At 54.4% G+C, this 25,949-nt stretch overlaps 2 protein-coding genes across 3 annotated transcripts in view; one reads left to right on the top strand and one right to left on the bottom strand.

Annotated features, from left to right (window-relative positions):
- The window catches only part of TRPM4 (transient receptor potential cation channel subfamily M member 4), a 34,879-nt gene extending 14,045 nt beyond the window's left edge, over window positions 1-20,834 (bottom strand). The window contains exons 1-14 of one of the 2 annotated variants that reach the window (XM_037140931.2): window positions 20,696-20,834; window positions 20,321-20,388; window positions 14,323-14,497; window positions 13,763-13,943; window positions 13,397-13,560; window positions 13,105-13,288; window positions 11,132-11,193; window positions 10,806-10,997; window positions 10,420-10,519; window positions 5,524-5,636; window positions 4,876-5,238; window positions 4,557-4,691; window positions 363-492; window positions 114-259 (exon numbers count right to left, since the gene is read on the bottom strand). In XM_037140931.2, coding sequence (XP_036996826.2) covers window positions 114-259; window positions 363-492; window positions 4,557-4,691; window positions 4,876-5,238; window positions 5,524-5,636; window positions 10,420-10,519; window positions 10,806-10,997; window positions 11,132-11,193; window positions 13,105-13,288; window positions 13,397-13,560; window positions 13,763-13,943; window positions 14,323-14,497; window positions 20,321-20,388; window positions 20,696-20,716 — 2,034 coding nt within the window. In that variant the 5' untranslated portion in view covers window positions 20,717-20,834. The remainder of the gene's footprint in view (window positions 1-113; window positions 260-362; window positions 493-4,556; window positions 4,692-4,875; window positions 5,239-5,523; window positions 5,637-10,419; window positions 10,520-10,805; window positions 10,998-11,131; window positions 11,194-13,104; window positions 13,289-13,396; window positions 13,561-13,762; window positions 13,944-14,322; window positions 14,498-20,320; window positions 20,389-20,695) is intronic. The other variant, XM_053659705.1, reaches the window with a different exon arrangement.
- Window positions 20,835-21,968: 1,134 nt separating this feature from the next.
- HRC (histidine rich calcium binding protein) lies at window positions 21,969-25,896 on the top strand. The gene is made up of 6 exons (XM_037140933.2): window positions 21,969-24,005; window positions 24,081-24,151; window positions 24,691-24,759; window positions 25,004-25,058; window positions 25,544-25,580; window positions 25,762-25,896. The coding sequence occupies exons 1-6, from the start codon at window positions 22,184-22,186 to the stop codon at window positions 25,796-25,798; spliced, it is 2,091 nt and encodes a 696-aa protein (XP_036996828.2). The 5' UTR covers window positions 21,969-22,183; the 3' UTR covers window positions 25,799-25,896.
- The last annotated feature ends 53 nt before the right edge of the window (window positions 25,897-25,949 follow it).

Raw genomic sequence — 25,949 nt, 5'->3', positions numbered from 1 at the left:
GAGGAGGGGTGGTCTCGGGGGAGAGAGGCTGGCCTAGACCATCGCCCGCCCGAAGTGGCAGAGCGCAGCTGGGGAGCTGGGGACGGTTTGGCTGCTGGGTCTCCGGCGCTCACCTGCACTCCATCCTGCGCAAAGAAGGCACGGGCGTCGGCCTGCATGGCCAGCTGCAGGCAGGTTGCATCCCCCCAGAAGGGGCAGCGCCGGAGAAGCAGGCGAGCAGCCCATTCCTCGCTGTTGTGGTAACATTTGCCAAAGAGATCTGGGCGCAGGGGGTTGCCATGAGAAGAAGAAAAATGAGTCAGGAGACCCCCCCTTAGTGGCGGCCCTGGGTCCCCGCCCGCCCCCACTCTGCCCCCACGCACCAACGCTTAGCCCCTCAAACTTGGCGGCCAGGTCCTTCCTCCGCGCTGCCTCCTCGGCCTCCCACTCCAGGCGCGCCAGCACTCGGAGCAGCAAACAGGCCCCGAGAGCCGAGGCCACGGCGTTGGAGCCCTGGAGGGACAGAGGAAGAGGTCGCGGATGGGGTCGGGGGTCGGAGTTCGGAGTGAGAGTCACAGAAGGCTGAGGAAGCGGCAGAAAGCCTGGAATCAAGGGAAGGACAACAGCCAGAGGTCAGATCAACGGGGATCGGCAGAGGCCAAGGATAAAGTAATGTTTGTAGATGGCGCTGCAAGAAACGGGACATGGAGGGGAAGTCAGGTCGCTCCCAGACCAGGGTCTGAGGCTGGAGTTAGAAGGACTTCGGAGGTTACAGACAGGTCAGGAGGCAGCTGGAGACATGGCCTAGAAAGGGCAGAGAAGAGAACTTCCACACTCCATCCCGCCACAGAAGCCACAAGAAACTGTCAGAATCAACTTTTCTAGAGTTCTGGAATCTACTATAAAACTTAGCACAAATAGGAAAGTGCTTAATGAAGAAAGAAACCGCTGAATTCCAATTTTACCATATTTTGCCATGTATAAGACACACCCACGTTTTTGGCCCAAATTTTCAGGACAAAAAAATCTTTCGTTTTAATTTTTAAATTCAATTACTTACTTATATTTAGACACAAAACCGATTATCATCTTCCAGGGCATTATTTTGCATACGGATATCGTTATACTTTTAATGCATAAGCATAAGTAAAAGAACTAGAAACATTTATATAGATACGGAATCAGTACTGTGCATATATAATATGCATCCTTATTTCTCCCTAGAAAACCTGGGCAAAAAATATGCGCATTATACATGGCGAAATACGGTAACTAGCCCGTTTACCCCGACCAACTCCCCAGCTCAGTGGCAGCCTTGAAGTTGTGGGTTTTCGGTACCAGAGGGAGCAACTCAGATCTTACTCTTAAATAATCGTGGTTGTGTGTGCCAGCCTCGTTGGGGACCCCCAGAACAACCAGCTCAAGCTCTGGCTGCTGTGGCTCAGGGAATTGAGCACCACCCTGCGAACCAAAGGGTTGCCGGTTCCATTCCCAGTCAGGGCATGTGCCTGGGTTGCAGGCCAGGTCGCCAGTAGGGGGTGCTCAAGAGGCAACCACACTTTGATGTTTACTTGCCCTTTCTCCCTCCCTTTCCCTCTCTAAAAGTAAATAAATAAAATCTTTAAAAAAAAAAGAACCGGCTCAAGAGCTTGCTTTTCTCCAGTTCTTGGAGCTTCCCCAGGGCAGAAGTAGCCTCCCAGGTAGTGTTTGAAAGCACTTAAAAATAAAGGTACTAACCTCAGCTTCCCTCTTACAGTTCAAGAACAAAGAAGACAAAGAATAGAGGCTTAGGCTTGTGATATACTGAACAGCTTGGGCGGGAAGTGGACACCTGGGGCAATGGCGTTTGCCAACCTCCTATAGGTCCCTGGGGATCAAGGAGGCTAGGAAGTGGCTCAGAAAAGGCGAGCAAAGCCCTGAGTTTTCATCCTTGGCTGACCTTCAGGCAACAAAAGCAGGAAGTGACAGCTGAGGTAGAACGGTAAACGCCTTGCCTGTGTTGAAAAAACAGCTCTGACACAGGGTGAATCAGCAAACTGAGGGAGTCTGGGCCCCCCCCCCGCCCCCGCCCCAAGCATTTAAGCAAATCTCTATCAAGTTGAACACTATGCTAACAGGAAGGGACTTCAGTGGCCACACGTGACAAAAAATATAGACTTTACAAAAATAGCTTAGAGCCCTGGCTGGTGTGGCTCAGTGGATTGAGTACCAGCCTGTGAAGCAAGGGGTGGCCTGTTCGATTCTCAGTCAGGAAACTGGCCTGGGTTGCAGGCCAGGTCCCCAGGAGGGGGCGTGGGAGAGGCAACTATACATTGATGTTTCTCTCCCTCTCTTCCTCTATTCCCCTCGAAAATAAATAAATAAATAAAAATGTAAAAATAATATCTTGGAAAAAAATTAGCTTAGAGCCCTGGCTGGTGTAGTTCAGATTGCACACCTGCAAACTGAATGGTCCAAGGTTCTTTTCCCGATCAGGGCACATGCCTGGGTTGCAGGCTGGTCCCCAGTTGGAGATAGCCGAGAGGGATCCAATCCATGTTTCTTTCCCTCTCTTTCTCCCTTGCTTCCCCTCTCTCTAAAACAAACAAATAAAATGAACTCCTTAAGAAATAACTTAGAAAGGTCACTAAACAAACAACAACCCACAACAAGAAACCCTGGAGGAAGCGGTTAAGCTGCTATCCAGGGTTAACACATTATCATATTCAAAATGTCCAGTTTTCAACAAAAAATTATGACGTGCACAAAGAAACAAGAAAGTACGGTCCATTCACAGGAAAAAATAATAATAAAAACTGTTCCTAAGGAAGCTCAGACCACACTTAGACTTTAAATCAACTGTCCTAGTTTAAATCAACTGTCCTAAATGTGCCGAAAGGGCCAAAGGAAACAAGGAACAAAGAACTAAAAGAACCCAGTAGGGTGATGTCTTCCCACATAGGGACTATAAATAAAGCGAGAGAAATTATAAAAGTGACCCAACAGAAATTCTCAAGCCAAACAGACCAATAACTGAAATAAAAAAGAATTTACTGGAAAGGCTCAACAGCAGCTTTGAGGAGGCAAAAGAAAGGATTTTTGAACTTGAACTTTTCACAGAGTCCATGGGTTCATCAGCAGGTAAATGATAAACAAAACGCAGACCACCAGACATGGATAGACCCTGAGAGCGCCAGGTTACGTGAAGACACTCAAGTGGAGGAGGCCACATAATAGATGGTTTCGTATACATAAACCATTCCAAATAGGCAGTCCATGGAGACAGAGCAGATGAGCAGTGACCAGGAGTGATGCTTAACAGGTACGGGTGTCCTTCGGGGGAGCTGATCGCAATACTACGGAACTAGGTAAACAGGTTGGTTACACCACAGTGTGAGTGTATACTTTTATTTTATTTTACTTTACTTTTATTTTTTTTTGTGAGTGTATAATTATAAATGGTTAAAATGGTGCACTGGAAGATATATGGATTTTACATCAATGAACAAAATCTGTATTTAACCCATCACCTCATAACCTCAAAAAAAAAAAAAAAAACAACAGCGTTGAAGGAGTCCTGTCAAGATATTTCTCTAAAATACAGATATAAAGCCCTGGCTGGTGTGGCTCAGTGGATTGAGTGCCGGCCTGTGAAGCAAGGAGTGGCTGGTTCAATTCCCAGTCAGGGCACATGCCTGGGTTGCAGACCAGTTCCCAGCAGGGGACGCATGAAAGGCAACCATACACTGATGTTTCTCTCCCTCTCTCCTTCCCTTCCCGTCTAAAGATAAATAAATAAAATATTTTTAAAAATAAATAAAATAAAATTTTAAGACATAAAAATAAGCTCTTAGATCCTACTGGAATTCCAAAACTTTTAAAAAAGATTTTATTTATTTATTTTTAGAGAGGGGAAGGGAGGGAGAAAGAGAGGGAGAGAAACATAAATGTTTGGTTGCCTCTCGTGTGGCCCCAACTGGGGACCTGGCCTGCAACCCAGGCATGTGCCTTGACTGGGAATCGAACCAGTGACCCTTTGGTTCGCAGGCCCATGCTCAATCCACTGAGCTAGGCCTGGCAGCGTGGTAAAGCATTTCTTTTAAATTCTGCAAACGTCCTCAATGGGCCCCAACACCTCTCCTACCTGTTGGGGTCCAGCCCCGTCCCCCTGGCCAGCTGCCTGCAGGACCCCAGCTTGACCATCTTACCTGCTCCCTCGCCTCTAATTTTACGCCTTCTGCATTGCAGTAGCTACAACAACGAATCTGAATTGCAAGAGTACCCAGGTTTAAACGGCTCCCCTCGGCTACAGGATGTGTCTAACTTCCTCACACAGGCAACCATTTGAAAGAATGAGACCCATTCACATGTATGAACAAGGGAAAAGGCCGGATATAAAGCGTTAATGGGAAAGGCAAGTTGCAAGAAAAGCACGATATGGAAAAAAAGAAGAAAAGGAAGCAGCAGCAGCTGGAGTCATAGACGGGGACTAGAGGCACCAGTGGTCAAGGAATCGTATTGCGGGGACACTTGGAGTCTGGCGAACTTAAAGGACAGGGATGCGGGAGAATGGCGTCAGAGATCAAGTCAGCACTCACTATCTCCCAGAAGTACAAGGCCATCTGAGCCCTGTTCAGTAGCAGTGCCCAGAGGAACAGGTCACTCCAGGGGGTCTGCCCGAGGACGGCGTCCAGCATGAGCTCGGAGGTGGCCCTGCCCGAGAGCAGCAGTGACTGCAGGTGGAGGGAGGCGTGGTGAAAATTGGCCCCGCCCCGGATGCCTGTCTGGCTCCGCCCCAACCACCAGCCCCACCCCAGTTCCTTCACACACACCGTTATCTGACCACGCCCCCTTCCAACGTAGCTCCACCCCCAGGGCCTTCTGGGCGTTCCCCGCCCAGCATCGCTTGGTCCTTACGCTCTCCGGGCAGCCACGGTCGTTCTCCCTGCAGCCGTGGTCGTGATGGGGATCCCCGGTGGCCCAGGCGTGGTACCTCGGCGCGCACATCTCACCTAGCAGCATCCGAAGCACCTGCCCCACGTTAGGGAGTCGGGGCTCCGCAGAGGGTTTAAAGATTGGGGTTTTGGTGCCCGCGCCGTGTGACGCCTGGTCCAGAAGGCTGCGGATGAGCGAGCTGGGGGGCGCCGCGTTGTACAGGTGGGCCAGGCGCGTGGGGGTCAGGAAGTGACACAGGCTGAGGCCGTGCGAGATGAGCAAGCGCACGAATTCGGGCCGGTCATTCAAGAGGGCGTCCTCGAGGGAGGCCTCCAGGTGGACCGACTGGCAGGGGTGGGACGAGCAGAGACAGAGAGAAGGCCAGGTGAGGTCAGAGGTTAAGAACAAGAGATGGGTGTGCAGAACGGAGGGACAAAATGGATGCACGGAGGAATGGATGGATGGAGAGGGAGGGAACAAAATGAGGACAGATGGACAATAAATAACAGATGGGTGGACAATTAAGAGAAAACTGGAAAGGCCATAATGGAAGACTGGGGCAAATGTCAGGAAGGCAGGAGGATGCATCCCCCTTGTTGGGACCCCCCCCCATCCATTCCAAACCCTCACCCGCCATTGGATGTCACCCCGGAAGAGTTCACTCTGGGCAATGTCCACACGGTTCCAGGCCACAGCCAGACGCAGCTCGTCCAGGTAAGCTGAGGCCTCAGAGCTCCCACAGGCTGCAAGGGTGAGAAGGGGAGGAGGCAAGAGTCAGGGGGAGGGTGGGATCATCCGGGGAATGTCTGTTTTGCTTCATTTTGGGACGCCTCACATTTACATCCCATATAAAGGAGGTGTTATCGGGCAGAGTCTGGGGTCTTTGAGAAGCCAGGCTATTACAAGCAGAAGGTCATTCCAGTCAGGGGCAGGGCGCAGACCAGCGGTTTAGAGGTCCCGAGAAGGGAATCATTCATTCATTCCACATGGATTGAGGTAGGTTGTGGACCAGGCAATGGGAGGGCGGGAAAGTGGATACGGTCCACGCCCTGAAGGAGCTCATTCCTGGAAAATACATCCCAGAATGACATAACCATCCTCAGAGTGATGGGTACCCTCAGAGGTGGACGAAGCATGTGATTAGGGCCCAGGGAACACTGCAATCAGAGGTTTGAATGATCCAAGGAAGCCTCAAACAGGAGGCTTGTTAAAAAAGGTTTTATTTATTTATTTTTAAAGTGGGGGGAAGAAGACAGAGAAACAGCCATTGTTTGCCTCTTGGACAGGCCCTGACTGGGGGGCCGATTCCTTAACTCAGACATGTGCCCTCAGTTGGAATCAAACTGATGACCTTTCACTTTGAGGGATGGCACCCAACAAACTGAGCCCCACCAGTCAGGGTGAGGTGGGGCTTTTAAAACACTGGTAGGACGCCCTTGCTGGTGCGGCTTTGTGGACTGAGTGCCAGCCTGCGAACCAAAAGGTCACCGGTTCTATTCCGCAGTCAGGACACATGCCTGGGTTGCAAGCCAGGTCCCCAGTAGGGGGCGCACGAGAGGCAACCACACATTGATGCTTCTCTCCCTTCTGCTCTGTCTAAAAATAAATATATACTTTTAAGTTTTAAAAAAGGGAAGTATGACAGGTAGGACTTGAAGGTATACATCTAAGGTGAAGAAAGAACCTTCGGCACAGCAGGAGCAGCTTGAGCAAAGGCTGGGGTGCAGGAAAACACAGGATGTGACCGCAAACGGGGGACACTCTGATTCCCTGACACGTGGGGTATGTGTGAGAGGAAAGAGGAGACAGTAGCAGAAAACGGGACTGGAAACAATCCAGACCTGAGAGGGACTCCGGAAGTCCCTGGACGTCCTTAAAAACGATCCACCTTAAAGGAGGATCAAGAGGCATTTGAAACTCAGACCCAACCATTGGGCGGATGCAAAGGGCTCGCACTCAGCAGGGGGCTGAACGGTGGGAAGCACGCAGTGGACCAAAGACAAGGCAGGTCTGCAAGCTGCTGCGTCTTGGGGTGTTCGGCTATGGCGTTATTTTTTCCTTCCGCCTCCACTAGCTCCCCATCTATCTACAAGGCAGAGGAAGGACCTTTGCCTCATTTCGGCCCTTCCAGCCATCGGCAAGGCAGGGCTAGGGCGTCTAGAGGAGAGGACGTGAGCAATGTGCTCCGAGGCCGGTCCCATCCCAGCCCCCCCAAATCCAACCGAAGGGCTTCAGGCGAGCCTTGGACCTCAGTTTCCTCGTCTGTAAAGTGGGAATGCTAAATGGGAAACCCACTTCGGAGCATCGCCATCAATATGAATTGCCATCAATACGAATTGTAGTAAGAAGTCCCGAACAGGGAGACTCTATAGCTTGACCAGCGTAACCCCGAAGGCTGAGAACTGAGAAAACACAGGCCCCGGGAGAGGGAGTCACAGGTCCGAGACCACACAACTTCAGGTTTCTGCCCAAAACTGAGGCACCTTCAGGGTGGAATATTCTGCGTCTGGATCTCCCCTACTTTCCTCACGGATTCGAGAAAAGGCAAAAAGCCTTGGCTGGTGTAGCTCAGTGGATTGAGCCCGGGCCTGCGAACGAAAGGATCACAGTTCGATTCCCAGTCAGGGCACATGCCTGGGTTGCGGGCCAGTACCCAGCAGGGGGCGCATGAGAGGCAACCATACGTGGATATTTCTCTCTCTCTTTCCCTTCCCCTCTAAAGATAAATAAGATATTTTTTAAAAGAAAAAATATTTAAATAGCTTGCATTATATTCTGCCTTCACACATGGCGGAGGTCCTTCATGCTCACCATTTCCCACACTGAGCTGGGGGGGGGGTTCCCCAAAACCCATCTTCCCCTGGGTCCTCCCTCTCAGGGACAGCAGCTATGTCCCCCTCCCCCTGTCCCCTCCCTCCCCCCAGTCTTCAAGGTGGAACCCCAGGTGCTGTTTTGGTCCCTCTCTTCCTTTTGACATCAGTCCTCAAGCCTTACCTCTCTAGGCCCCTGAGTCTGTCTGGGACCCCCATACTGACCCCATGGTCCGGGCTCCCTCCTATCCCACCAACACTGCGGTCTCTTCTTGTTCCTCGGTCTCTCCTCTCTAGTCTGCCCACTCCCAACCCCAGAGGATCCTTCTGTACACAGAACTGACCCTGTCCCTCCCATGCACCTCAGGACGAAGTCTCAGCAGAGGTCCTGTGTCGTCTGGCCCTGTCTACATCACTGGCTGTCTCGTCACCTGCTTCAAGCCATCCGCATGGGTCTCTGACCTCTCCCCCAGATACAGCCCATGCGGTGCGCGTGAGGGTCGGGCAGATCTTTGTGACCTTGGGCAAGTCACCACCCCGCCGCCCCTGCTGCGTCTCAGTTTCTTCATCTGTAAAGTGGGGAGCCATCCTCACAGGCAGCGATGGAGGCTCAGGGGCCAAAAAACGCATGGCAGCTGCGCAGTGCAGTGTCTGGCTCGCGCGGGACTCTGAAGGAGCCTTTGTTCCCTCCCCCCTCCTCCCTCCCCTGCTGGAAACCCCATCCGTGCGATTCTGCTACCACGGAGTCAGGCAGGCGGCTCCAATTTCCTGGGCAGAGCAGGATCACTTCCACCTCTGAGTACCAGGGACTGACAGACAACACTGCCCCCAAACCGCATCTAAAAGAGCCGCTGCTTTGCTCCCAAGACGCTCAGCATCAACTTCCATAAAAGTGAGGCAGACCTGCCCCCTCTCATCCCCCAAGTGACGATATGTTCCCATAAGAAATAGAATCACTCTCAGCCCTGGCTGGTGTGGGTCAGCGGATTGAATGCCAGCCTGCGCATCAAGCGGTCGCTGGCTCGATTTCCAGTCGGGGCACATGCCTGGGTTGCAGGCCAGGTCCCCAGTTGGGGTGTGTGAGAGGCAACCAATAGATGTATCTCCTGAAGATTGCTGTTTCTTTCCCCCTCTTTCTCCCTCTCTTCCCTTCTTTCTAAAAGCAAACTAAACGAAAGAAAGAAAAAGAAAGACTAAAGAAAGAAAGAAAGAGAGAGGGAGGGAGGGAGGGAGGGAGGAAGGAAGGAAGGAAGAAGAGGAAAGAAAGAAATAGAATCAGTCTAAGAGAGTTCCCATGTTGCACCTCACCCCCGCCCCCAGGGAGCGCCTGCTCAGAAGCTGCCTCTCTTGCTCTCCGCACTCCTGCAGGTGTTATCTCCATTTTTCGGAGAAACTAAGACTCAAAGGCGCGAGTCTCTTTCTCAAGGCCACGCGGCCGGAAAGGGGCCACGCTGGTATCCAAGTTGGGCTTTCTCAGACTCCAAAGTCAGAAATAACTGCTCTTTCTGCCACCATAGAACGGGGTGGGTACAACCGGGGTAGGGCCTGGGGTTGAGAACCTGTCATAAATTGATACTGTGCCTCCTGGGAGCTCTTATCCAAGCCCGTGTTTACTCTAAAATTCGTCTGACGCCCACACCCCGCAGAGCCCTAGGAGTCCCCAAGACCACTCATTGGTCCCACCTCCTCATCTTACCAAGTCCAAATTCTATTGGTTGTTCCAGGTCCAATTTACATACCACTTCCTCCTTCAGTTTTCGCCCTTATTGGCTGTGCTTCCTCCTCTCAACTTTTGTCTTACATTTCCTTTTAGGTTGTGTCTGAACAACCCTGGTAAGGATCCTTGAGTGCAGGATAAGGACCTGCTCTAAGCTCTGGAGCCTGGGATGATGTTTGTGGAATGAATGAACTAGCCCCATCCTCTACCAGGCAGCCACTGTGCTCTGACCTTGGCTTCGGTCATTCATTCCCCTGGTGGAATATCAGGAGGTCCTCACTGGGAGACAGTGCTCCAGCTCACCTCTGACTCCTCCACCCTGCAGTGCTTGAAACATGCTGGAGGCAAGCAGGAGAGGAAGAAGTGGTGAGTGGATGAATAGATGGATGGATGGGTGGGTGGAGGGAAGGATGGATGGAGAGAAGGATGGGGAGTGCATGGAATTGTCAATGGATGTGGGGATGGATAGGTAAAAGGATGGGTGGATGGCAAGATGGATGGATGGAAGAATCGAGAATGAATGAAAGAAAGGGTAGGTGGAAAAATCAATGTATGTATGTATGGATGGATGAATGGATGGATAAATGGGTGCATAGATGGACGGATGGATGGATAGATGGATGAACAGATGGATGGATGCATGGATGAGTGGGTGGATGGACAGATGGACGGATGGATGAGTGGGTAGATAAATGGATGGATAAGTGGGTACATGGATGGATAGATGAACGAATGTACAGACATTCGTTCTGAGTGGGTGAATAGGTGGATCGATGGATAAATGGATTCAACAGAAAGAAAGCAATGTTGGAACACAATGAAAGTATCATGGGAAACCACGCGAAGCCTCAATAAACCATGCAAAGGGGAACGACACAGAGAAGGAGATCAAAAGGGGGCACAGCTTTGGATCAGAGAGAACGGATAAAGTGCCCAGGCTGGGAACACTGTCCGCAGTTGGGCACAGTGAGTGGGAGAATTTGGGGGTCCCAGTCTTACCCTTGACAAGAGCCCTCAAAACGACGGTCTCAAATTCCTCAGGGCCATCGTCAGATGAATAGACGGTCAGCAGCTCCTTCCGGGTCATGATCCTCTCCACCTGCAGAATACCAAATGCAGCATCCTCAGCCCGACTCCACCTGGGCCCTGCCCACAGAGACACAGGCGGCCTTCAGGACCTGGTATCTGGGTGCCTGGCACCTGCTACTCCCAGAACCCAGGAGTCCAGGCCCCAGGCCTCTCCTCCCTCAGATCCACAAATCTGGGTGCCCATCCCCCTCTTCCCTTGGATCTAGGACTCCAAGCCCTTAGCAAGACCCAGGAGCCCGGGTTCCTAGCCCTCTTCTACCTCAGGTCCCAGAGTTAGGTCCACGATGTTGTCATACCTGGGCCTGCAGGACCTCGGGATCCCCATCGGGGAAGAAACGCCTAATCCTATATTGGGCGTCACCTCGCCTGCCCGCTCCATTCCCCGGTGCCTGAGTGTCTTCCAAGATCTCGGCCAGGCAGTCCGCGGCTCCCCCAGACCCCGCCACCAGGAGACACGGGAGCTGAGCCTGGGTGGCGTCCTCTATCCGCTGCCCAACAAAGTGGGGAGTGAGGTCAGGGAAGGCAGGTGTTCACCCCACCTGAAGTCCGGGTCCCCAGGCCCGTCCTCCCGCGAAACGCAGGGCCCACCACCCCTCAACCCCAAGTGTCTGAGCAATGATACCTTCAACATCTTCTCATCACCATCGATGAGGAGGAGGAGGACAGGGATGTCAATTCCAGTCCCTGAGGAGAGAAGACAACCAGGGGCTTAGTCGCCTCCCACCAGCCTTCGCCAGGGACGGTAGAGAACATTTGCCGGAAGTCCCCAGGGCCCACGCCGGCTTCTGCCTAATCCCCAGTCCCTGAGGCTCCTGGGAACTGCGCTGTCTGAACACATGTGGGAGGGGCCAGATTTTGAAGCCGGTAACGCTGGGCTCCCCAGGGGAGGAGGGCACTGGGGGCCCGGACTCCTGGGCTCCTGAATGAGCCAGGAGTTTGTCGGAGGCGTAAGTGAATTGCGTAGTTACTTAACTGCCGAGGAGCCAAGAGAGGACAAAAACTTAAACAGAATATTAAACTGGCTGGGTGAGCATTTGGGGCCTAAAGGGATGGCCATAAGAAAGCGTGATACGCATGTATATATTGCATAGAAAAAGAAACACCATATGGGAGGAAATATAATTGCGTGGAATTTTACAAATATTGAGATAGGCATACAAGGACAAAGTCCATATTGTATAAGACTGATTATTGCAGTAGAGCGGATTAGAGGGAGGGAGGGAAGATCATTAATTGCTTCTTTATAGACCTCTGCATGACTTAGTTTGTTCGAAAGGGCACAGAGTTGAGCTGCCATAATCTCTTCCATTGTGGGAAAAGCCAGTCTCTAAAGGTGACATATCATGTTATTCCATTTATACGACCTTCCAGAACGAGAAAACGAGACGGCTGGTGGAGAGGTCAGCGGCTGCCAGGGGCTGGGGTACGGAAGGAGCAAATGCCTTCCAGGTGACGGGACGGTCCTACCTACATCCCGACCATGGTACTGGCCACGTGAATCTATAATCATAGAACTGCATATCCCGCAAAAACTAAGTTTGACTGTATGACAATTAAAAAAAAGTTTAAAGCCACCCAAACGCTAAGTAAAGTTGAAGAATAAAGCAGAATTGTGCAAAGCAGCTTTTGTTTTAGTTCGCTTTCTTCCTTGGACATGTTTCTGTTTCATCAACTTCTGCCCTTGTCTTTTTATTTTCTCGCTTCTACTTTCCCTAGATTTGATTTGTTGTTTTGTTTTTACATTGTTTCTTCTTTTTTTTTTTAAATCCTCACCCAAGGACATCTTTTCATTGCTGTTAGAGAGGAAGGGAGAGAAAAAAAACATCAGTGTGAGAGAAAAGCATGGATTGGTTGCCTCCTGTAAGCACCCAGACCAGAAATCGAACCCACAATCTAGGTATGGGCTCTGATGGGGAATCAAACCTGCGACCTTTCAATTCCAGGACGATGCTCCAACCAACTGTGCCACACAAGCCAGGGTTGTAGGGTTTCCTTAACTGGAGGTTTCAATCATTCATTTTCAGTCTTTCTTCTCTTTTTGGATAAAATGCATTTAAAGCTATGAATTTCCCTCAAGTATTGCATTAGCTGCATCTCAAACGTGTTGGTGTATCACATATTTGTTCAAAATATTTTCTCCTTTTTCTTCTTCACTTGTGCGTTATCCACAAACCACCACTCAGGCCATGGTATAGATGAGTCTCACAGAAATAATGTTGAATATAAGAAGCGGGACTTTACAGGATGCAGCTGGCAGTGGAGCACCAGCGAGTCAGAACAGCTCCGGGATGTTTGGGGCAGGATAGGGCGACCCCTGGGGGCCGGCAGGAGAAGGCTTCCGGAGGGGCTAATTTTCTTGATCTGGGTGCTGGTTGCATAAGCAGGTTCAGTTGGTTCAAAAAATTCATCAAGCTGTCCACTTTTGTGTATTTTTAGATTTCAGATAAAGATTTTCTACAACACAGCAAATGATGGGGAAGGCCTTGGCCACAGGAAACTCCTCCTGGCCCCAAACGCCAAATTTCGACCACAACGGATCACTGGGATCCTGAGCCTGGGGCCCTGGCTCACGCACGGGTGGAGGAAGCCACTCACCTCCCACGCCCGTCTTCTGCCGGGAGATGCAGGACTCGAAGCCCAGGCGAAAGCGGTTCTCCCCACCCAGGCGGCCGTGGGTGCCATCATCCACCAAGAGGAAGGCGGAGTAGTTGTAATCGAGAGGAAACTGGACCCCGTCCTCAGGGTCGCCACGCCACCGGTAACTCGCAGGGAAAGAGCCCTGGGGGGCAAGGGACCAGACCAGGGAGTCCTTCCCTCAGGGCCTGGAGTCCGGGCCCCCAGCCCCTCCTCCCTCAGATTGCTCCTTTTCCAAGACCCTGGGTCCCACCTTGGGGTTGGTGAGGGCCTCTCTATTGCGAACCACACCCCATGGGGCCACGCCCATGGCCACCACCTTGGTGGCCCCCGTGCTGGCTGTCTGGTGGTCCCGCACAGCTACCCCAACATGCCGGCCGATGCCTGCGTGCAGTCCCCCGGTGACAATCCAGGCCCCTGCACGGAGACACAGGAAGTGGTGGCAAGGTCCAGAAACACACCAGCGTGCAGGGGGCGGGGGAGAAAGAGAGAGAGAATAGAGAGAGACTAAAACCCATCCACGGGAGATGCAGGCCAGAGCCCCCAGAGAAGCGGGTGGGGCGGGAGGCGAGCAGCCAGCCCCGCCCAGGAGGCCCCGCCCCCCGCCGCCCTCAGTCACCTGTGCTCTGCGCGGCCCGCACAAGCCCTCTTCGCAGAAGGTCCTGCAGCCAGGTCTGGAGGACGGGGCCCCCCGACCCCCCCAACACGGACACCACCAGGTTCGGGGCCTGGAAGCCCCATGTGCGCGTGACCAGACTATAAACTGTGGCTGGGTCCGTGCGGTCAGACAGCCGGAGGAACTGTGGACACAGGGGAGGGGAGGACACGGGGTGGGCACAGACAGCAGGAAGGGGACAGAGAGAGACCCGGGGAGAAAGGAACAGAGACACAAAGAGGGTGACGGAGACCAGGGGTAGAGACAGAAAACCAAAGGGGGGGGGGCAGACAGAGACCCAGAGTTGGGGAAGGGGACAGAGAGAGGGCGACAGAGGCTCAGAGAGAAGGAGACACAGATCCAGAGGGGGGGAGGGGGACAGAGACCCAGAGAGGGGTGAGGAAAGGGACGGACAAACAGGAGACACAGTGTTCAGGCGGGGAGCCCCCGGACCCCAGCTCGGAGCCCCTGTGGCATGCAGCCCAGCTCGCGACCCTGGCCCTGCCCGGGCATGCAAGCCTCACTTGGCTGGCCTTGAGGCCGGCACCCAGGAAGTCCAGCTCCCCGTAGGCATCGGTGGGCTTCTCCGTGGTATGCAAGTCACTGTTCCAACTGGTCACCATGGCTGCCCCGAAGGCATCCTCCACAGCCACTGATGGGTGGGCACTCCGGGGACACCCACACTGGCACAGGGTCCCTCTAAAGGGAGGGATACAGGGCAGCATGAACCCCAGGGGCGTCCCCACAGCCCCAAGCATCCTGGAGAAGTGTCGGTATTTTTGCCTGCTGACCCTGGCCCCGCCCCTTCCTGGCTGCAACGGACCTGAGGGAGACACTGGGGCGGGAGGAGACACAGCCCACTCTGGTCCAGAGTGGAAGCCGAGGTCAGGGCAGGGGGGTCCGCAGAGCCCCACCCTCACTGGGCCTGTGGGGTCCCCGCTGCCCTCAATCCACACAGAGTATATTAACCACAAAAGAAAAATCCAGAGAGAGATTCTGAGAGCACGCACAGGTTGGAGGCTAAGGCAGCTAGCTGTGTGACTTCGGACAAGTGGCTTCGCCTCTCTGAGCTAAATGTCCTCCTCCAATGCAAAGACAATCATCTCCGTGGGACTAAGAGGACCAATGACCTAATGCAACATTCCCAGGAACAAGGGCTGCATACCACACCCCACTTGAACTCCACGCCGAGCTTAAATGACCTTGAATAACAAACACAGTGAGATAATCGTTCCTTTCTCAGGCCTGATTACAGTCAACGGGAGAAGTTCAGCTGGTGCATTCTCGCCTGAATGTGCAAGCCTTTGCTGCTTCCGTTTTAGCGCAGAAAAGCCGGCTTCAGACGCGGAAACCTGGGCTGGCAACAGCTACATCCAGAGAGAAGGGAAAAACCTTTCTTTGCTTTTTATTGTAATTGTCTTTTAAGGCTTGCTTCTTTCTCTTTGTGGTGAGTGGACCATACACGACACTTTCTTCCCTAAATAAACGAACGGGAAGCCCTTGTATGTGATCAACCCCAGAGTTGTAAAGAGCATGGAACACGGGTGTGGGGAGTGAGGGATTTAGTTGCAAATGTCTCCTAGTCTCTTCTGTCCGGAATCCAGAAGAGACTCCGATGGAGGACAGGCCTGCCTTCATACACAGAGTGAGCTGGGACTTAAGGACCAATTTTTTAAAAAGATTTTATTTAGCCCCGGCTGGTGTAGCTCAGTGGATTGAGCAGGGGCCTGCGAACCAAAAGATCGCAGTTCGATTCCCAGTCAGGGCACATGCCTGGGTTGCAGGCCAGTTCCCAGCAGGGGACGCATGAGAGGCAACCATACATTGATGTTTCTCTCCCTCTCTCCTTCCCCTCTGAAGATAAATAAATAAAATCTTTTTTTAAAGATTTTATTTATTTTTAGAGAGAGAAGAAGGGAGAAAGACAGGGACAGAGAAACATTGATTGACTGCCTCTCGCATGTCCCCAACGGGGGACCCGGCCCACAACCCAGGCATGTGCCCTGACTGGGAATCAAACTGGTGACCCTGTGGTTCGCAGGCCGGCACTCAGTCCACCGGGCCACGCCAGCCAGGGCTTAAGGACCCATTTTATGGAAAGGACGGCACGGTGGTACGTGGATTCAGTAAGAGCTGTGAAGACAAAACTTTGGTCAACAAAAGAATGGCCGCCCTGGCTGGTGTGGCTCGATGGGTTGGGCATCATCCCGCCCAGTAAAAGGTCACTCCTTCGGTCGTCGGGACACACGCCTGCCTTGCAGTTGGTTTCCAGTTGGGGTGCGCGAGAGGCAGCCAATTGATGTTTCTCTCCCTTCTTTTCTCCCTCTCTTCCCCCCTCTCTAAAAATAAATAAAATATTTTTTTAAAAAAATGGCCCCCGCCCCACACACAGGATGAACAGAGTACCTTCAGCCCAGTTCCCGCCACAGAGAGAATACAGGGCAGGACGCGCCCTTCCTCCCGTCTGAGTCTACCTCCAGGCTCCTGGCCTGCCTCAGTTTCCCCATTTGATCCTTTCACCCATCTCAACACCATTTCTGGGGTCCCTCATTCCCTTCCACCCTCATCCTGCTAGCCTTTCCCTGCAAATCTGATTCCTGGAACGTTCCAAAACCAGAGCTGTCAGGTAGAGTAACCCCTAGCCAAATAGGGCTCTCTATAGTCAAATAAATTAAAATTAAGTACAGTTAAAAATTAAGCTCGTCGGCCGCTCTGGTCAGGGGCCACGTGGGGCCAGTGGTGCTTTGCCGGATGTAGATGCTGAACGTTTTCTGCCTTCGCAGAAAGTTCTGGTGGACAGGGCTGGCCGACTCCCCGGTGCACCTCTCACCTCCCACCCCCCTCCTTCCTCCCTGTGTGGCCGCCAAAACTGAAATGGTTCCCGATAAGATTAGCAACTACCTTCAAGGGCCGGAATACAATGGTCTCTATTCAGGTCTCATCTGACTATTACAAAGTGGCAGTGGGCAGAGCTGAAAGAAACACCCCCCCCTTTTTTTTTAAAGATTGTTTACACTACTTCTTTTTATTTTATTTATTTATTTATTTTTAGAGAGAGGGGAAAGGAGAAAGAAAGGGAGGGGGAGAAACATCAATGTGCAAGAGATACATCGATCAGCTGCCTTTCACAGGCTGCAAAGTGGGGACCCGGCCTGCCACTCAGACATGTGCTGTGACTGGGAATAGAACCCTCGGTACTTCAGTTCACAGGCCGGCACTCAGTCCACTGAGCCACCAGCCAGGGCTAAAGAACCTTTTCCTTAGCAGAGCACATCTGTCCCTCCCTGCTCTGTGGCTTTCTCTTCTCAGTGCCTCGCTTGAGTATAGGCATCCCCAGCTCCAGGACCACAGGGCTTCCCTGCACGGGTCTCCAACTGGACGCCCCCCAGGGGCCAGGCAATTTAAAGGGAAGACGCATCAGGTGAAAAGTAAGTGGCTGTACCAGAGGCCATGGTGACTTTAAGCACATAGGTTTATCTTGGGTCATTCAGAGACAGGTTTTTTTTCAAGCTGTGCTTCCATAAAAAAAAAAAATTAGTCATAGAATTAATTTCGAGTTTGCAGCCTCCCTGACTTTACATGTTCCCCCCTTACCATCTCTCCTACTTCCGGTTTCCATGACGACCGACACCTAGGCCCAGTCCTGGGCCTTGCTCTGGCTCCCAGGCTCAGGTCTGCAATGCCCCGGGGTCTCCCTGGGCCCCTCCATTTGCGCACTGAGATCTCGCACTGAGCTCCGAAAATTTTTCCGAACCTGCCCATCCTCCTGGGTCCCTCATGGTGGCAACCAGCCCACTGTCTCCCAGTCCCCAGGTCAAATGTCCAGGAGCCGCTGTCCTTACTCCCCAAATCCATCTCATCGGCTCCTGTACGGGTCCTACAACCCTGGCCTGGCTCGGGCCTCTTCCCCTCCCACCCGGACCCTTGACCTGAAGCAGGAGACAGCACTGGAAGGACTCTGAGACTGCAATACTGTTACGGGCCAGCATTTAGCACCCTGGTTGCCAGGAAACGCCTTTTATCAATTAGGTAGATTAAATAATAAACCAAGGCAGGAGGAGGAAGGAGACAGGTCTCACCAGCTAACTCAGCAGTCCTGAGCCTGGTCCGATAACATGGGCAGGTGTTCCAACATCACAAGAGACACTATGTTAGCAAGAAAGGAGGGAAGTTCTTGAAATTCTATGTAGCATTTCCACTATCTGGGAAAGAAAGCTTTGACACTGGGCTTTCATCCCAAGGCCTGAATGTGGGAGAGGGTCCCCGGTGTCCAAAGAAAAAGCCCATAAAGCAACTCTGGTTAGTTATCTACCTCTGGTCACTATCTGTTTTCCGAGGGAGGCCCTGATGCTTGCAGAAAAAGCCCGTAAATAACTTTGGAAAGTGCCCCAATTTTAATTAACTGCCTCTTGTCACGATTTGTTTTACGGCAAGATGAACAAATGGAGTCTGGAGCAAGATAAGGATTCGGGCTAACAGACCCCCACACATACCTGAGTTTGGGCAGTCACATTCCCCCAGAAAAGCTGGCACCGCATGTCCCCGTTAATCAATATGTAACTTTTTCCCTCCTATCCCACCAACTATGTAAGTCCTCAGAACTAAGGTCTTGCTCTCTCTTAGGGGGTCGGGGTGCTCTTGGCTCTCGGGACACAGGGCCTCTGGCCACCCGGCCTCAGGCTGCCCAGACGCTTGCCACCCTGGTCTTCAGCCGCTTATGCTTCTGTCTCCCTGCTTTGCCCTGAATCTTTGCCTTTCACTCTCTATTCTACCCAGTCCTTCCATAGGAGTGGGTCACTAATAAACTGATTACATGCTACTAGATTTGCTGGTCTATAATTCTTTTTTTTTTTAAGATTTTATTTATTTATCTTTAGAGGAGAGGGAAAGAAATATCAATGTATGGTTGCCTCTCGTGCATCCCCTGCTGGGAACTGGCCTGCAACCCAGGCATGTGCCCTGACTGGGAATCGAACTGTGATCCTTTGGTTCACAGGCGCGGGCTCAATCCACTGAGCTGCACCAGCCAGGGCTGATCTGTAATTCTTTACATGTGTCAGCAAGAAGAACCAGGTCTCTCCCATCAACAAACCGACCTCCTCCCTGGCTTCCCGAACTCCTACGCACTCTCCCACGGCCCCCGGAGTGTCTTTCCACATCCATAGCGGAGCCTGCCCCTCCTGCGGGTCCCCAGCAGCCTAGGACAAGGTCCCAGTCCCTCAGGTGGCATTTGAGGCCCCGGGAGTTCTGGCCCAGCCAACCTCTTGGGCCTCCACTCCCCTAAAAATGCTCTTGCACCCTGTCCTCCGTGCCATCTTCAGGCCACCATGCAAAGTCAGTGAGGACAATTTGCACATGCTGTTCCCACCTCCAGAATCACCTTCTGAGTTCCTGTCCCCAGCCCGCCTTCAGCTGTCAAACTCCATTCATCCCTCCAATGTCATCTCACGGCCCCTCCTCCAGAAGACATTACCGACACCCTGTCCCCTGCCCAGCCTCGGCCAGACGCCTCCTCTGGGCTCCCACGTGGCCCAGTGGCGCGACCTTTGCGGCTCCGATCTCCTCCCGCCAGACCCAAGGTTCCTAAACTTTTTGACCAGGCGCTTGTGTCCGCCAGTAAGCCTGGAGCACTTGCCCCCGTAAACTTGTATCTGTTCATTTGTACATAACTGCAAGCCAGACTACATTCGTATAATATGTTCACGACAAAACACACACGAAATTAGGACTGTTGACATCTTCCACGCCCCGAAGATCGTCTTGAGAATCACTAGAAGCCAGAACCCACTTGAGCGCCCATCGCTGAAAGCTGGGAGCCGCTCACCGGTCCACACAGCCCGTCAGGCTCACGTGGTGTCCCGCCGCCCAGCACGAGTTCGGGACCTGCACGGGCAGGGCTTGCTGCCTTCCCAAGGGAGTTGCGGACATTTCTCAGCGCTTACCAAGCGCCGGGCACTGTTCCAGCCACCGCACAAGCGTTCATTTCTCACGATCACCCCAGCAGGTAGGCTCTGCTTTTCTGCCCAGAAGACAGAGGAGGCCCAGGGAGGGGCAATGATTTTGCACAAAGACACACAGCACGTGTCCCCGGGTAAAATTTAAAGCCCGACAGGGCCTGTGCTCCTGAAAAGTATGCTGTCGTGGGAGCGCTGAGTGACGGTTTCTGGGACGGACAGATGAATGGATGGATGGGTGGATAAAACAGAGACAGCCAACAAGGAAAAACGGAAAGTGATGGACGGAGACAGAGACGTGGAGAAGGAAGGAGACGGAAGCGAGTCCTGGCGCTTTAACGCGGGCGATGAGCGGGAGCTTGGGATAGTGGAAGTGTCTGCAGAGACCCAAACCCTCCCCCAGGGGCCGAGCAATTCAGGGAACGCCCTTGGACGCATCCCCAGGGTCAGAGATGGGGGCGGGGCGAAGGGTGGGATCTGCGGTGGGCGGGGTCGGTCAGCGGTCCGCGACGGCCGCCGGTGCCCCGGGCGGGCCCGGGCCGGCAGGTCCCCAGCGCGCACTCCTCACCCTGTATCTCCGGTGTCAGCGATGAATGTCGTGCACGTCTTCTTCTTAAAGATCTTGGGGATCCAACTCTGCGGATAGGAACGAGGGGTGGGGATGGGATGCGGAGGCCCTCGCCCCGCGCCTTACCGCAGGACCAGGATTCGGGGACCCCGGCGCCCCCCTCCCCTGGACTGAGGAGTCTCGGCCCCCGTCCCACAGCCCCCCTCCCGGCCAGGCCCAAAGACCCAGGAGCCCGGACCGTTTCAAACCCCTTCTTCGTCTGCGCCACCCCCCCACCCCCCCGAATCCGGGCCTCCAGCACCCTCCTCTCCGAGAGCTGGGAGACCAAGCGCCCAGCTCCCGGGTCCCTCAGACCCGAGGATCCGGCCACCGTACCTGTTCCTTGGGGCCCACCATACTGCCACAGCCGCCACAACCTATCCGGCTCCCCACATTCCCTCCGCCAGCCCCGATTTCAGATCCGCCCTGAACAAACTGGATCGGCCACTTCCCATCCCCTCCGGAGGCGGGCCGAGGTCGGGGAGGCGGGGCGTCTCCGAGGCGCGTAGAGCGCCGGGCGGGGCAGAGGGCGGGCCGGGACTGGTGGTCAGCGGTCGGCGTCCGCAAAGAGAGATGGGACCCAGACCCAGAGAGAGGCAGAAAGAGACCCAGAGGGGACGGAGACCCAGAGAAAGTGGGAAAGAGATCCAGAGAGAGCGACAGAAACTCATAGACCAGAGGTGGGGGACAGAGACCCAGAGAGGAAATGCCGGAGAAAGGGAAGGGGAAAATTGACCCAGAGCGGGAGACGAAGACTTGGGGTGGGGGGCAGACACTCAGAGTGAGGGGGGAAAGACAAGCCAAAGAGTGAGAAGAGGCAGAATCCTGAGGGGGGAGAGGACAGGGAACCTGGGGGGGTGAGTGACAGAAGCCGTGAGAGGGAGAGGGAGACCCATCCACAGGGCTGGGACCCAAAGAGCTGGAGTGACAGGACGAAGTGGGAGATATTGACACACAGACAGGCAGGGCCACATGTCTCTTGCCGGCTTTCTCTGACAGGGACAGCTGCAGCCTCCTGGGTAACCTGAGCCCCGAGTTGTATTTATAGCCCTGGCCGGGCCCTGGCCCCTGCCCCCAGATCTGAGTTCCAGGTACCAGAGGTCACGGGTGCGTGTGCTGGGGGCAGGCTTGCTACTGCTCCTCTCCCAGGCCTCCAGTGTGGCATCCACTCTCGCAGCAAAGTATCGTCTTCAGGGGCCAGAACCCCACCCTCACCCCCCAGAGTCTAACCCTGGATCCTTCCGAGGCAGCAGTCGTACCCCTCAGGTTCATCTCTCCTGACTCTCCCCACTTGGTCCATGACAAGTCTGGCTGTTGTCATTGCAGCTGCCAGACATGAACTTGTTGGTAGTCCCAAGTCAAGTCCCTTGGCACCCAGGAGAGAGTCCCTTGCCAAGTCCCTTGGCACCTAGTCAAGGGTCTCTCCTTGACTAGCAAAGGAGAGACCCTTTCACCCACCCCTTACCAGCTGGGAGGAGGAGGAGCAGGAGGGGAAGGGCAAGCGGCACTGACCCAGAATAACTCAGGGCTGAGAGTAAATTTAGCCACAGGGAGAGGAGGGGAGAGACCCTATTGGCTGGGCAGTGGGAGGGAGGGCCCAAGAGGGGGGTCGGGGGCTCCTGAGCCTGCCTCACAGGGGTGTCCAGAGCCAGCAGCAAGGGCCAGAGGAAGGCGGACAGGCAAACAGAGAGAGAGAGACCCAGCCAAGGAAAGACACAGAGAGAAAGAGACCCCAAAAGAGACAAGGACCCCCAACATTCATCTGCAGAGCCACAAGTGGAGGCCAGAACCAGCCTGGAGGGGGCCTGCTGCCTGTCCGTCCCCATGGGCCACCGTGGGCCATGGCTGCACACCTCTCTCCTCTGGGCTGCCGTGGTCAGCCTGCTCCTCCCCCCGGCTGTGACCCAGCAGCTGAGAGGGGCTGGGCCGGGGCCCGGCAACTGGAACAACAATGCGGGAGTCTCGAGGCCCTTGGAGGACGGGTCGGGTGAATTGGGGCACCCCACCCACAGCCACAGAAGCTACAGAGACGAGAACGACGCTGTGTTCACAGAGAGCGGGCACCGACTGTGGAGCCACGGACACCACGGGGAAGAGGACGAAGATATCTCCAGGGAATACAGTCACCAACTCCAAGGCCACAGGTTCCAGAGCCATGAGGCTGGAGAGGAGAACGTCTCCGAGGAGGAGGTCTTCCCGGGGCACGCTCAGCCGGCGCACGGACACCGAGGCCACGGGAATGAAGATGCAGATGACTCGGTAGAGGGTGGGCACCGCCTCCCCAGCCACGGGAGCCTTGGCCATTCAGACGAGGATGAGGACGAGGTTGTGTCCAGTGAGTATCCACAGCGTATCCTCAGGTATGCGCACCGGGGCCATGGAGAAGAAGATGATGAAGAAGATGAGGAAGATGCTTCTACTGAGTACGGACATCAGGCCCACAGGCAACGAGGCCACAGAGAAGAAGAAGAAGATGATGATGATGATGATGATGATGGAGTCTCTTTTGAGTACAGGCAGCAGGTCGACGCACACCATGGCCACAAGAAGGAAGAAGATGAGCATCAACATCACATCCCTGTCCACCGGCACCGAAGCCATGAGGAAGAAGATGATGGTGATGATGATGGTGATGATGATAATGTCTCCACTGAGTACAGACATCAGGCCTACGGGCGCCGAGACCATGGCAAGGAAGAGGATGAAGATGTCTCAGATGAAGATCACTATTCTGTCCCTGGCCATGGACACAAAGAAGAAGAAGAAGATGATGATGATGATAATGTCTCTACTGAGTATGGACACCTGGCCCCCAGGGACGGAGCCCACAGGAAGGAAGAGGATGACATCTCCGATGAACACCACCATCACGAGCCCAGACACCAAGGCCCTGAAGACCAGGAAGCTGAGGAAGAGGATGAGGCCATGTCCACGGAACATTGGCACCAGGTTCCCAGACATACTCACCACAGCCTTAAAGATGAGGAGGAGGGGATCATGGTCAAGTTCGGCCACCATGTTGCAAGCCACCAGCCAGAAAGCCACAAGAGCGCTGAGGAGGAGGACTTCCCTGACGAGTATAAAACCGAAGTCTCTGTCCACCACCGCCATGAAGTCCCCAAGGAGGAAGATGAGGACAGCTCTGCCAAGCTTGGCCACCAAGCTCCCAGCCATAGACCACAAGGCCACCCGGATGAAGGCAATGGCCAGAGAGTGTCCAGCGAAGAGATGAGCCACCAGCTCCCAGAATCCACAGGGGTCAAGGATAGAAGCCATTTTAGGGAAAGAGAATCTCAGGAAGAAGAGAAGGAAGAAGACCATGGCTCCCACGAGGAAGAGGATGGAGGTTCAGAGCAGAATGAAGAAGGCACCCACCGTGGTCGCCTGGACCGGGAGGATGAGGAAGATGAGGAGGAAGGTCATGGCCTCAGCCTGAGCCAGGAGGATGAGGAAGAAGAGGATGAGAGGAGAGAAGAGAGGGCTGAGGTTCAGGCCCCGCTGAGCCAAGCCCACCAGGAGGAGGAAGATGAGGAGGAGGAGGGGCTGGATGAAGACCAGATCCCCTTCACCATCATCCCCAACCCCCTGGCCAGGAGGGAGGTGGCTGGAGGTGGCTCCAGTGAGGAGGAAAGTGGTGAAGACACCAGTAAGTGCTCTGGCCTGGTGGGCGTGGGGAGGAGCCGAGGGGGGCCGGCTCACTGTCATCCTCCTGTCCCCACAGGTCCGCAGGATGCCCAAGAGTACGGGAACTACCAACCAGGGTCCCTGTGTGGCTACTGCTCCTTCTGCAATGTATGTCCCCAGACCAGGGTCATCCACCAAGTGGTCCCTGGAATTTGTCCCAGGGCCCTGGGGTGCCTTGGACAAAGGCACTTGTCCAAGGGACAAGGGCTTTGAGCAGAGGAAGGGCAGGGACAGTTCCAGGCAAAGAGAGACACTTCTGGGCCACGTGGGGGACAGACTGGAGGCCAGAAGGCAATGGAGGACGCTAAGGCAACGTTTCAGGAAGGGGAGGGGGAGGCCGAGGCCTGAGCTGCCCCTGGGGAGGTGGGGAGAGGGGAAAGCCCTTGACCAAGAGTCTGGGGAGGGGGTGACCCTGGGACTGGAGACGGGTGAGCCCTGGTGAAATAGAGAAGAGGGTGAAGACAGCATCCTCAGGCCCTGCCCACAGTGACGGGGGAATGTGGAGTCCCCTGGCCACAGGAAATCCAGCAGGAAGAAGTGGGTTTCGGGGAAGGTGCTGAGCTCGGTGTTGGCAGTAATGAGGGTGAGGGGGGCCGGCTCCCAAAGGGGTTAGGATTTCCCTCTAACCAGAGGGCTCCGGTCCGCAGCGATGCACTGAATGCGAGAACTGTCACTGTGACGAGGAGAACATGGGAGAGCACTGCGACCAGTGCCAGGTGAGACACGCCCCAGACTCAGGGCTCCACCCGGCCTCACGACAGCCCTGGACCAGATGCGCACCCCCAGCCTCAAATCCTGGCCTCTGACCAAATCTCTTACCCTGATCCGGCCTGGATCTCACGCTCCATCCTGCCTCTGACCTTAACTTCCACCTAGCCAGCCTCCTGCCCGCACCCCCATCCTGACTGTGCCCTTGACCACGCCCGGCCACTCACTCACTCTCCCCATCCTCATCCTCAGCACTGCCAGTTCTGCTACCTCTGCCCTCTGGTCTGCGAAACTGTCTGCACTCCCGGTGAGCGTGGTGGGCGGGCTCAGGGGAAACCTGAGGAAGGGGCGGAGCCCAGAGAGGTGCTATCTGGTGGGGGCGGAGCCAAACTCGAGGGGTGGGGCTGGAAGGTTGTGGGGCGAGGCCAGGTGTGGAAACTGGCTCCGGCTGAGTCTGTGGGTGGGGCGGGGCGAGCGCGGAGGGGCGGGGCCTGGGCAAAGAAGTGCTTGGGCATAGATGCTGAAGACTCTGAGCCGAGAATGGATGCGGGGCTGAGGGGCGGGGCTAGAACTAGGTGGGCGGGGCCAGAGCAAGAAGAATTTGAAGGACCGGGTCTACGGGAGAATGGGGTCACCCAGAGCAAGGAAGAATGAGCGAGACCTTCAAAGGAGTCCCAGTGGAAGGAATTCGGTTTGGGGAAGAAATTCGGAAGAGAGGTCAGAGTTAGCTTTGATCCCGGACGCAATGAACACTGAGGCCCCCTGAAGTCTTTTCTCTCTTCTCTCCCACAGGAAGCTACGTCGACTACTTCTCCTCGTCCCTGTACCAGTAAGTGCGTGGAAGGGATAGTTTAAGGGCCCTGTTTAGAGAGATGCTGTCCCGCTGAGTGAGTGGACCACCCTGGGGCCCCACTTCCCCGTCGGGAAAATGGGAAGGTTAACAATCTCTCAGCGCCCTGGGAGGAGCGTTGGACACTTGAGTTGTCTAACCTCTGCGTCCTCCTCTCCAGGGCCCTGGCGAACATGCTGGAAACTCCGGAGCCCTGACCCGCACACGCAGCTGCGGTGCAGACGTGTACCTCCCCGGCCCTCCAGCACCTTTCCACAAGTCCTATTTATTTCTCTGAATAAACGTGCTCCCCGAATCCTCCTGGTCAGGCGTAGGGTCTGGCATCTCGGGGCATCGGGAAACGCGGGT

The sequence above is a fragment of the Artibeus jamaicensis genome, unplaced genomic scaffold (assembly GCF_021234435.1).
Source record: "Artibeus jamaicensis isolate MK-2021 breed Jamaican fruit bat unplaced genomic scaffold, CSHL_Jam_final scaffold_804, whole genome shotgun sequence".
In the NCBI taxonomy this organism is placed as follows: domain Eukaryota; kingdom Metazoa; phylum Chordata; class Mammalia; order Chiroptera; family Phyllostomidae; genus Artibeus; species Artibeus jamaicensis.
Note: the sequence above shows the minus strand (reverse complement) of the source record. Positions and strands in the feature narration are given on the sequence as shown.

Coding starts and splice junctions, on each gene's coding strand:
- HRC (XM_037140933.2), top strand. CDS start 22,184: ATGGGCCACCGTGGGCCATGGCTGCACACCTCTCTCCTCTGGGCTGCC. Junction 25,059..25,543: donor CGAAACTGTCTGCACTCCCG/GTGAGCGTGGTG, acceptor TCTCTCCCACAG/GAAGCTACGTCGACTACTTC. Junction 25,581..25,761: donor TTCTCCTCGTCCCTGTACCA/GTAAGTGCGTGG, acceptor CCTCCTCTCCAG/GGCCCTGGCGAACATGCTGG.